The sequence below is a fragment of the Leuciscus leuciscus genome, assembly GCF_965113295.1.
Source record: "Leuciscus leuciscus genome assembly, chromosome: 12".
Taxonomy (NCBI): domain Eukaryota; kingdom Metazoa; phylum Chordata; class Actinopteri; order Cypriniformes; family Leuciscidae; genus Leuciscus; species Leuciscus leuciscus.
In genome coordinates this window covers 1801777-1814726 of record NC_138736.1, presented here as the reverse complement: position 1 = coordinate 1814726, position 12950 = coordinate 1801777, and the positions used below count along the sequence as shown (strand labels likewise).

The 12950-nt window shown below is 42.1% G+C and overlaps 2 protein-coding genes across 2 annotated transcripts in view; both read right to left on the bottom strand.

Moving 5' to 3' along the window:
• The window catches only part of LOC309510889 (uncharacterized protein), a 264657-nt gene that overhangs the window by 151244 nt on the left and 100463 nt on the right, over positions 1-12950 (bottom strand). Inside the window, exons 7-8 of the mRNA XM_082185864.1 lie at positions 5014-5150; positions 4895-4927 (exon numbers count right to left, since the gene is read on the bottom strand). Of these exons, the coding sequence (XP_082041990.1) occupies positions 4895-4927; positions 5014-5150 (170 nt within the window). The remainder of the gene's footprint in view (positions 1-4894; positions 4928-5013; positions 5151-12950) is intronic.
• The window catches only part of LOC309510957 (fucolectin-5-like), a 58202-nt gene continuing 46030 nt past the window's right edge, over positions 779-12950 (bottom strand). Inside the window, exon 6 of the mRNA XM_082185982.1 lies at positions 779-1000. Coding sequence (XP_082042108.1) covers positions 996-1000 — 5 coding nt within the window. The 3' untranslated portion in view covers positions 779-995. The remainder of the gene's footprint in view (positions 1001-12950) is intronic.

Here is a 12950-nt window from a genome sequence, read left to right as displayed (position 1 = left end):
CTATGTTCTACACATGAACAAACAAAACTCAATAACTGTTATTTGATAAATATGACTAAATAAATAAATAATAGGCTACAATAATATTATTGAAATAAATAATACTATAATATTATAGTAGGCCTAAAACAGTTAATATTTTCAGAATTCTTTGCTCACTGAGACAAAAAGCTAAAGTTAATTAATGAAATTTAAGGTATTTTTAACATGTTGCAACCGTCCCTGGGTCGGGGTCAGTTGCAACATCTGACTTCTTCCATTCAAATAAATACTGTGAACGATATGTCATATATAATCATCTTTAAATGGTATGAGTAATTAGCAGACAGATGCAAGTTTAATATATACAAATTTGGTTGGTCTAGTCCAAATAGTCTCTGAGTAATTGAGAGAAATGCAAAAAGTGTTGCAACTGTCCCCGGTCTCCCCTAATTTAGAGAGATTTCTGGGTTAATTCATTTTTTTGTTTTGTTTGTTATTTTTTGCCAGGCTCTCCCCTAAAGCTATTGCCCCTAATTTCATTATTTTTCTTTTTGATATTGATATTTCGGGTTTGGTTATTGGTGCTGATTAAAAGTTAATATCGGTTGAATTGGTGGTTGTGTTGTTGATTCTGGGAAAGAAGGTTGGAAATCCTCGTTCTCTCCATGGTTTTGTTTTTCCTTTTTTTTGTAAAATGTAATTCTTCTTTACTTTGTTACCAGCTCCTCAACCCTAGATGAGTAGCTATGTAACACTATAACTCCTCCTCATTGTACATATCCAAATGAGCCTTTTTTGATACAGAAACATGCAATACAACATGCAATGTTGTAGTAATTTATTGATTTAGAACGCAAAGATAAACAAAGATAAGTAAAAACACAAACCCTGGATCAAACTGGGGTTAAGAATCAGGTGCATTTTAAAAACCATTTCAAACCTTTACTGAAACTTAAGTTTGGTATTTTTCTTGTAGGATCAGTGGACTGTGGTGTAACATCATCTCATTCCACTTAATCTGACAATGAAATCAGGAAAAAAATTATTAAGGCAACATAAACAGTATAAATAGTATAGATGTCTAACACACCATCTCTCTCTCTCCTTTTATTGCTCACCTGCAAACACCTCAACCTCACACAGTGTGAGATATTCATTGCGCCCAGGTATAAAAATGTTCACATATCGGCCCTTAATAGGCTGAAACTGAAATGTTTTTGTCTCTCCAAGTGACATGGACTCAACAGTTGCAGCCCTGTGAAGACACAGAGTAACAGAGAAATAGAGACGGGTTTAACAAAATGGCAAGAAGGCTAAGGCAAGTTTTTATATTAAAATGTATTCAAAGTAATGTTATCTTATTTAATAATTTTCTAACCATCTGAGTGGGTATTAAAGGGCCCCTATTATGGATTTTTGAAAATGACCTTTCATGTAGTGTGTAACATAGGTCTAAGTGAATGAAAACATCCTGCAAAGTTTTAAATCTGAAAGTGCACCGTATATAAAGTTATTGTTTTTCAAAAGTAAGAGTCGACTCTGAGTCTATGAAATGAATTGTTTTTCAAACGAGTCATAAGCCGTTTCGTTGTGACGTCAAGACGAAACATTAGCATATTGTCCGCCCACTTATTGCGCGCGCAGACACCAGGGAAAACTCAAACCAGCAGCTGATTCCTGTGGATGCTGGTAATAGTGGCACTACTTGCCTTAGCCCTCACATCATGTCCAGGAGACGCTGTGCTCTACAATGTGAAGGTAAAGTCAGTTTTTTTCACTGCCCAAGGACGAGCATGTGAAGAACCAGTGGTTAAAATTCATCTTTACCATGATATCACAGCAGTATAATCCTAAACTATTGCTGTGCTCCCTTTATTTCACTGACGACTGCTTCTCAAATCCGAGTTCAATTCAGGATTCGCAAATGGTTTGCGAATCCTGAATTGAACTCGGATTTGAGAAGCAGTCGTCAGTGAAATAAAGGGAACACAGCAATAGTTACTTTTGAAAGATGGTGAACAAAATTCTTAGTTTTGAGTTTTATATTGTGTAGGTTTCCTGCTAACTGGTTAATTCACATTATTAATACTTCTGCTAATCAGTTTGTGGGGCCACTATTACCTATAACTGTGTCTATTATACATGCAGATTGTCTGTCGTTCTCACTACTTTGAGGAAAGATTAAGCATAGAGTAAGATTTGTTTTACAAATGTTTACAACGTATTACAAACTGTTGATGGACATATACTTAATACACTTAATGCTGATGGTGAGGAATTACAGTTGCAGCATCTCATAATGTGCCTCAAACTGAGTAGCGTATCACTGAGAAACGTCCTGCTCGAGTCGTCCTTGCGATGGAGGTTCGGGTTGAATAACTAGTTCTTCCAGTGTTTCATCATTGGACTCGAGCTCGCATTGATATGGTAAAATCGACGTCATTGTTTGTTACTGTGTTTAGTTTACGGTGTAGGAAGCCTCAGGACAAGCAGAGCTGATGTTGTTATGGCAATGGGGGGGGGACTCAATCAACGCGCGCTTTACGCGGTAGGCCAATCACAACAGTCTGAGCTGTCTGGCCAATCAGAGCAGAGTAGCTTGCGGAAAGGCGGGATTTAGAGAGATTGATTCATCTGACGAGTCGTTTGAGAATCATTGAGAATGTGGTGATTTGCAAATGTATATTATGAGGAAATAAATTTAAAAAAGCCCTTTGATGCATGTAAACCTGTTTTAGGAGACTCCAAAACAACATCAGGAAATTTTTAAATAGCATAATAGGGGCCCTTTAAGAGAGAAAGAATATTTACAGCTCATTATTGTTGCCATCATTTTTCAGGCTGTTGCCGATACGGATCTGAGCTCCATTTATCCTCTCTGGAACAGCATCTCCACGATTAGAGATGCTAACCCTGGTTACCTTGAAGACTTCCCCCAAGTCAACTCTCCACCAGGGGTCCCAGTCCCCATTAGTGTGACTGCATGACCCAACATCCCAATTTGAATTAATATTGCCATCGACAGCCCTTTGAGCTCCTGCTTGACCGTATGTGGTAGACTGGACAGCTGTGGCTCCAAGAGCAAGATTCACTGTATAACAAAATAATGAACAACTTTTTTTTTTTTTACTTCAATGTGCTAAAGTATAATAAAATGGGGAAAATAATGCTAAACTATTTAATCCAAATGATTATTACACGGCTCTCTGGAATACTTGATTCTGATTGGTCAGTTGCAACCATTCAGAGGTCTGATATCTCCAGATAATGACGTCATCAACAGTAACGCTGGATAACACACGGCTCATCCGGGTTTCTGGAGCCGGCCTTTCTTTAATGTTTCTTGTATCACGCTGTGGACCCGCTCTCTCTCGTTTCATACAAACACAACTGGTGCCAGTTGAGTCTCTGTTATTGTTATTGATTGTGTTCAAATATTAAGATTGCATTGAAGTATTTTTAGTATTAAGAGTACAATAGTGTTCGTCTTATTGCCCAAATTATTGTTTTTTGTTTACACTGTAATGGATTCTAAGATAATATAATCATCACAAATCAATATGTCCATGTAAAATATTTATTTGGTGTATACGACTGTACATTATCCCTTAATTGTTTGTCTTGTTTGAACTTGTTTGTTTGTTTTGCTAGTAATATTTTTCTTCACGGAAGCTTTGCATTTATTATAAACATGCTAATATATTATTTCAATTCAAATTAATATTTTGTGTCCAAAATTATTTATTTGTGGTTAGTATGTAATAAGACAGGGTCCTGATCAGCCTTTCAGGGTTTACTTTGCGGTAACAACTGAGTTGATTCACATTATCCCTTATTGATTATCAAATGTTCAGTAAGAATATTATATGTAAGAATATATTAAGTAAGAATATTGCGTTATATTATGTGTTACCAGGCTTGGGAGGGTTACTTTAAAAATGTATTCCGTTACAGTTACAAATTACTTCATAAAAAAAGTATTCAGTAACGTAATCCAAGTACTATAATATGAAAGTAATGTAACTGATTACTTTGGGATTACTTCAAGGTCACATATATAAATAAAGTCAAGCAAGAAGAAATATATATATATTTTTTTTTTAAAGAATTTGGTCCAGTGTACAATATTTGCAAAATATACACACATGCCTGAAATGTATTTATGTAAAGGGCTATACAGACATCTAGTGGCTAATGTATGGTATTACAGATTATATTGTTTTATTTTTAACTAATTTTTAACTAAAAAATAAAAACTCAACATTTACATTTTTTACACAATCTACATATTAGTTTATTTTAAAATAGGCCTACATGTTGACTAAAGCCGTGATCTTTCTTAATTTGCCTGACTGGACGTGGGGCGTTGGCAGTGGGAGTTCCCCTACGTTACCTAGACAGCGAACATCCCGTTACGTGAGAAGAGATTTGAAAGGACATTTTGGGTACTAAAAAAACTACTCTCCTAATTTCTACAAAATAGCAGCGGAATTTCCATGAATTAAAAGCGATTTTACCCGCAGGCAGCATCGTTTCTACTAGCAGCAGTGATTCAATCTGCGTCTGAGGAGATTGTAGACAGCTGTTATTTGCACACGCACCAGCGGGTGGCACACGTGAGTCATTACTGGCAACAGAACCAGGAACTACTGTACAATCAAGCAGCGCTTAATATAGTGTTATTATGCCAAAATACTTATTTAGTTTTAAATGAAACCATTGTAATCCTGAAAGTATTCCCCCTTTTTTCAAAATGTAACTATAATCTGATTACTATGTTTTTTGACGTAACTGTAACGGATTACAGTTACTGGATTTTTGTATTCTGATTACATAACGCCGTTACATGTATTCCGTTACTCCCCAACCCTGTGTGTTACTGACAACATTCAAAGTAATGAAGAACACTCACTTGGAACACAAGTGTACGTTGGTGTGTACTTTTCTGTTAATAAAATAATAACAGTTATACACACATTAATAAGAACATAAACAAATTATATCACAGATTCTTCTCTCTCTGTCCCTCACCTGCAAACACCTCGACTTCACACAGTGTGAGATATTCCTTGCGCCCAGGTATAAAAATGCTGACATATCGCCCCTTAATAGGCTTAAACTTAAACGTTTTTGTGACTCCAGCTGGGATTGACTCAACACTTGCAGCCCTGTGAAAACACACAGAGAAATAGAGAGGGGCGAATCAAAACGGCATGAAGCATGTCAAATATTAGGACTGCACAATTAATTAATCGCACTGAAACCTCACACGATTTGGCAAAGGCTGTGATTATTTTATGCGCAGTTTGTCAGTGCAGCGGATGATTGGTAGTAAATGCTCCCTCTGAACACCAGAGGGCGTCTCACACACACTCCATCTAAACACCAGAGGGCGTTTCACACACACTCCATCTGAACACCAGAGGGCATCTCACACACACTCCATCTGAACACCTGAGGGCATCTCACACACTCCATCTGAACACCAGAGGGCATCTCACACACACTCCATCTGAACACCTGAGGGCATCTCACACACACTCCATCTGAACACCAGAGGGCGTCTCACACACACTCCATCTAAACACCAGAGGGCGTCTCACACACACTCCATATGAACACCAGAGGGCATCTCACACACACTCCATCTGAACACCTGAGGGCATCTCACACACACTCCATCTGAACACCTGAGGGCATCTCACACACACTCCGTCTGAACACCAGAGGGCATCTCACACCACTCCATCTGAACACCAGAGGGCGTCTCTCACACACTCCATCTGAACACCAGAGGGCATCTCACACACACTCCATCTGAACACCTGATGGCATCTCACACACACTCCATCTGAACACCTGAGGGCATCTCACACACACTCCATCTGAACACCAGAGGGCGTCTCACACACACTCCATATGAACACCAGAGGGCATCTCACACACACTCCATCTGAACACCTGATGGCATCTCACACACACTCCATCTGAACACCTGAGGGCATCTCACACACACTTCACCTGGACACCTGAGGGCATCTCACACACACTCCATCTGAACACCTGAGGGCATCTCACACACACTCCATCTGAACACCTGAGGGAATCTCACACACACTCCATCTGAACACCAGAGGGCATCTCACACACACTTCACCTGGACACCTGAGGGCATCTCACACACACTCCATCTGAACACCAGAGGGCATCTCACACACACTCCATCTGAACACCAGAGGGCATCTCACACACACTCCATCTGAACACCAGAGGGCATCTCACACACACTCCATCTGAACACCTGAGGACATCTCACACACACTCCATCTGAAAACCAGAGGGCGTCTCACACACACTCCATCTGAACACCTGAGGGCATCTCACACACACTCCATATGAACACCAGAGGGCATCTCACACACACTCCATCTGAACACCAGAGGGCATCTCACACACACTCCATCTGAACACCTGAGGGCATCTCACACACACTCCATCTGAACACCTGAGGGCATCTCACACACACTCCATCTGAACACCTGAGGGCATCTCACACACACTCCATATGAACACCAGAGGGCGTCTCACACACACTCCATCTGAACACCTGAGGGCATCTCACACACACTCCATCTGAACACCAGAGGGCATCTCACACACACTCCATCTGAACACCTGAGGGCATCTCACACACACTCCATATGAACACCAGAGGGCGTCTCACACACTCCATCTGAACACCTGAGGGCATCTCACACACACTCCATCTGAACACCAGAGGGCATCTCACACACACTCCATCTGAACACCTGAGGGCATCTCACACACACTCCATCTGAACACCAGAGGGCGTCTCACACACTCCATCTGAACACCTGAGGGCATCTCACACACACTCCATCTGAACACCTGAGGGCATCTCACACACACTCCATCTGAACACCTGAGGGCATCTCACACACACTCCATCTGAACACCAGAGGGCGTCTCACACACACACACACACACACCAAATATGCCCCACCGCAGAAGTATGATAAATAGGGTTGGGAATCGTAAGAAATTTTCCGGTTCAGGTTCTGATTCCGGTTCCGCAAAACGATTCCGGTTTCGGTTCCCATTCAATAAAAATTATTAAAACAACTAATAAAAAATTAGTAGTAAGGGGAAAATGCACAATCCTTTGTGTGTTTATTTCTTAATTGTCAAATGAGTTTAACAGACTGGTATGTCAACAAATTCAACATATTATTTAGCAATTTTTGCAAAAAAAAATATTTTTTTGAAGGAAAATAAACATTTCTGCATTCTCTAGGATAATTTGGGACCTCTCCTATAGCTTATTGTATCTCCAGCAGTGGAGAATACCCTCTCAGAAGGGGTAGAATATGCTTGAACACACATGTAAGATCCAGACAGGTTAAACATCATATTTTTTTAAATCAGTCTGAATGATTGATTCATAAAGACTTCACTTGTTTCATTACTGGATGAATCAGCGCTCTAGCAGTTGATGAACAGAACTGCATGCGTCTTGCGGAAGAACATTGTAGCCGGAGCTACGTCTCTGTGTTTATGTCTATGACGCAGGTGTAACCGGTGGCTCGCGACACCAGTTATAAAATCACTTTTCTGCGATGTGAAGACAGACACGGGACAACAGGCGGCGGTTTCACTGGGTTTTACTCTCTGAGATCTGATGTAAAACAAATAAAAGCAGCCTCTGAGTACAATCACCCTTATTTTGCTCTCTTCCATGCATTAACAATGCCAAGAGGAAAATACAGAGAAAACATACCTGATGTAAAACAAATAAAAGCAGCCTCTGAGTACAATCACCCTTATTTTGCTCTACAAAACAAATGTGACGTAGATTTAATTACCATGTGCTTTTCATCTCCACATATAGGCCAAAGACACAAATATAACTTAAATTGGGCAAAATGACAAAAATAACCACACAGGTAAGTAAAATAACATAATACACATAATTTGCAATGAAGATATAGACAAAAGCAATGATTAAAATAAAGATTAATGAGGATTAGCAGGAGCCAAAAATAACCCACCTCTTCCATGCATTAACAATGCCAAGAGGAAGAGGCGGCGGCAAAACAGGAAATCATGTAGGGTCATGATGACATCACAGCAATTAAAGGGGAAAGATGCTCATTCAGGCAGGTACACCAGATATATGAAAAACCATTTTGTGAGAATTATAACAATCAATACACATGTTTTAACAGAACACTTTCTGTACCTGTTACACTCACCCCCCAGAATTCACACAAAATTCTTAGAGTATAACAAATAAAACACTGGTCACTTGAATTACATGGTCTACACTTTAAAAACAGTGAAGACACCACATAGAAAGTTACCCAAACAAGGGATGCAAATATGGAGAAAGTTGGCCAAACTTCGACACATTTTGTAGGCATACACAAAGTGCCCATTACACTTTGAAAAACTCAGACCAGGTACATAAACAGGATTGATATACACAAAATAGAGAAGATTACACTTTGGTTGCGATGTATTACCAGAGATCGTGTAATATTATACACAAACCTATACATGAATAACAGGAGATACAGACTCCACACCAAGTAAGGTTTCGAGTTGAACCATTGACTCAATCAGCCTACGAACAGGTCTAAGTACTCTACCAAACCTGGTAGTGTAACGATCGTCAGAGTTATGGTCAACCAAAGGATCACGTGAACTGTCAGGAACAGGAACAGTAGAAAAGGCACTAGCTACAGTGTCAAGGTCAACAGAAAACTCATTTTGTGCTTCAGAAACAGTTTGAGAAGAATGGGATGAGACCCAAGAAGCAGTACGATCATCATCACAAACAGCAATGTGAGAAATGACAGACATGGACTCAGCATGTGACAAATCATCAGTGACAGGTAAGGTTGACTCAACCACATCACATACAGATTGAGAAGGTGTGGAACAAGGACCACCACTAGCACTTTCACCAACAGAAAACTCAGTTGAAGGCAAAGGAAGAAAGTTAACTGGCAACAATAGATTCCGATGTACCACTTTCTCATGACCAGATTTGTCACGGATCTTGTAAATGTGCAGTGAAGGTTTGGAGGCAACAACAGAATACATGGTGGGTTCCCATTTATCGGCAAGCTTCCGTTTACCTCTACAGCCTTTGTTGGCAATAAGAACATGATCACCAACTGACAGAGGCAATCCTTTGACTCTCTTATTGTACTGATCAGACTGATGTTTTTGTTCTGCAGTAGAGTTCTTTTGGGCCAGCGCCATAGCAGACTTTAGATCACTGACAAGAGATTGAACATAGTCATTGTAATCACAGATTGACTCATCACGAAGCACGCTTTGAAACATAAGGTCAACAGGTAATCTCGGTACCCTCCCGAACATCAGGTAAAAAGGGGCAAACCCAGTTGTTTCATGGGCAGTGCAGTTATACATGAATGTCATTGTTTGTACCAACTGTGGCCACTTTTGCTTAGATCCGGGTGGAAGCGATCTCAACATGTTACCTAACGTTCTGTTAAACCTTTCAGTTCCACCATTCCCCATTGGGTGGTACGGGGAAGTCCGTGACTTGTCAACACCGGCAATATCAAGAAGCTCTGCTATCAGCTCACTCTCAAAATTTGCTCCCTGGTCCGAATGGATACGCTGGGGAAATCCATAGATACAAAAGAAGCCATCCCACAGTTTCTTAGCAACACTTTTAGCACATTGGTTTCGGCAAGGAAAAGCGTGAGCTAACTTTGTGAAATGATCCGTAATTACCAAGACATCCACAGATTTATTGTTCCTATCTTCAGCAGACCAGAAATCAATACAGATGAGCTCCAATGGGGCAGTGGTCTTGATGCTCTCCAAGGGCGCTCTTGCTGCTGGCTCTGGAGTTTTACTCAGGACACAACGGACACAAGTCTTGACGTAATCACGCACATCACGTTCCATCCCAGGCCAATAGAACCTCTGGCGGGCTAAAGACAGGGTACGTGGCTGACCTTGGTGACCGGCCAAATCATGAACACCAGAGAGTGCTTGCTGTTTCATAGAGGCAGGCAGGACGAATTGAAACATTTTATGCTTAGAGAGTGGATCTTTGACAGCTCTATACAGGATGCCATGAAGCAAACAGAGTTTTTCCCACTGCCTCAAAATCCTCAAAACTAGCAAATCCTCATTCGCACGCTCACGCCTGGTAGGTCTGCGCTTCCTGCTGACATAGAAAGCCACCCTCGAAATAACTGCGTCTTTGTGCTGCTGACACTGCAGTTCAGACAATGGAAAGGCATGGATTACGTCTTGACAGTCGGGAATCAAAGAAGTCAAATGATCACCCACGGATGTTGCTCTGGATGCAGCTCCTGAATCCCAATCATCACAGACAGACAAGATAGACGACACATCCTCAGAAGTCATGGAAGAGTTTATCTCAGAGCTTAGATTGAGGTCAGTTTCAAGTGTCTGCGGCTGGCACGTGAGATGGAATGTTTTCTGTACAGAATCATCTTCCACACTGTGAACATACTTCAACAGTTCAGAGTAAGGCTCGGACAGAAGTCGCTGACTCACTGGATAGACGAACGGGTCACGACTGAGTGCATCCGCCACGACATTCAACCTTTCAGGAACGTACTTGATCTTAAAGTTGTACGGGGCAAGTTTTGAAACCCAGCGCTGCTCACATGCATCCAGTTTAGGTTTTGTCAAGATGTAGGTAAGGGGATTGTTATCCGTCCACACGGTAAACTCATGACCTTTAAGCCAGTGACTGAACTTGTCGCACACTGCCCACTTGAGGGCCAAGAATTCTAGTCTGTGTGCAGGGTAATTGGCTTGGCTGCGGCTCAAAGACTTGCTGGCGAAGGCTATGGGACGTGCTTTGTCCTCACCACTGGGAACTTGAGAAAGTACTGCACCCAGGCCGTCCAACGATGCATCAGTGCAGAGAATAAATGGACGCTCAAAGTCAGGGTGTGCCAGGACCACGCTCTCGACAAGGGCTCTCTTTAACTCCTCGAAGGCGACATCACAATCAGGAGTCCAGTCCTGGGGAGACAACTCCCGATAAGTGCCAGATCGATTACGGCTACTTGTGCCTTTCGCCAAACGTTTTTGACCGGCCGTCAAATTGAACAATGGCTTTGCGACACGTGTACAGCCAGGGATGAAGCTCTGGTAATATAGAACCATGCCCAGAAATGATCTTAGTTTCTTTGGCGAAGGTGTGACATTATCTTCCTTCATCAGGTCATTCTTTTGAAAGGCTGAAATGACTGCTACCTTGTCTTCATCCACGGAAACTCCAGATCCGCTGATCACATGGCCCAGAAATTTGATGGAGCGCCTGAGAAAGTGACACTTTTTCGGAGCCAACTTCAAATTACTAGCTCTCAACCGTGAAAACACTACTTCCAAGCGTTTCAAAGCCTCCTCTTCAGAGCGGGCGAAAACCAGCAAATCATCTAGATAGCAAAGGAGGCTGGAAAAATTTTGATCTCCAAACACACTGAGCATCATGCGCATAAAGGATGCTGGGCTGTTACACAGGCCTTGGGGAAGACGGTTGTATTCGTACAAGCCCATTGGTGTTGTAAATGCTGTGTAATGACGATCAGAAACATGGAGCGGGACGTTGTAAAATCCTGACGTCAAATCAACAGAGCTGAAGAGAAGATTGCCTCCTAGAGCAGCCAGGCAGTCTGCCTGATGAGGCAAAGGATGAGCATCCTTAATGGTCTTTGCATTAAGCCAGCGAAAGTCCGTACAGACTCTGAGAGATCCATCCTTCTTCCATACCATTACCAAAGGAGATGCATACTCGCTGACGGATTTGCTAATGATGCCTTTCTCTTCCATTTCAGAAAGTACCTCTCTCAACTTCTGGTAGTGGGCAGGAGGGGTTCGGCGATATGGCAGACGAAACGGACGCTCATCGCTCAGATGAATTCGGTGGACAAAGTCTTTCACCTCTCCACAATCGAGTCTGTCTCTGGAGAAAACATCTTGATAGGACACGATAAGACTCGTCAACTGCTCCTTCCATGACTTTGAGACCTCACACTTTTCGATATCAATGTCCTCCAAACCATACTCGTGCAGTGACCGCACAGGGTCAACAGGTGGAATAGACTTGGGGAAAGCTGCATCAGAAACTTGAGGTTTGCACACATCTTGTGACACTGTAACATCCTCCACTGCTAAACAAGGAGACACATCAGCCAGCTTAGCGTTACGTCGAAGAGTAATTGGAGACTGGGTGGGATTTAAGATCTTCATCGGCACCCATCGATCACCCCACATAGGAGTCACTACACGTCCAACAAGAACATGACGTGGCGCTGAACGTGACGTAGTGGGCTCGACGATGACGGAGCTTCCTGGGGAGACATTAGTGTTGGCTGGTAGTTTTCCCCAGACAAGGTGCTCACACCTGGGAAGCAAGGTAACGGCCTGACAAAGCCTAACAGTGCCGAGCTTAGCGGGCTGTTGGGGACCAGACCAACGAGAAACACCGCTCAAGAGCTCAAGAAATTCTTCACACTCAGGGTTGCTGTTTTGGCAGGAAATTAGTTCCCAGTATCTCTTTTCGGCTTTCATCTTCTGAAGCACACATTTGATTACATTACTGCCGATAATGAACTCATCCTTCTGTCCAGGCACTACTAAGGTTGGTACGATAAACTTGAACCCGTAGACTTCGATTTCCAGGTCATATGTGCACTTAGGCTGAGTAGTCAGACCACCGCAGCCCACCAGGACCACATTACCAGGAATCACTGAGGGTTGAGGGAGAACTCCATCGGCACGCAACTTGGATTCACTTTCCATACTCAGTGTGCAAGCCATACTGCCAGAATCTAGCATACCATTCAGCACGGACTGGCCACCGACAGTCACAGGAGCATAAAAGAGTTCACTAGCTCCATCAATTTTCTGAGATCCCACATACA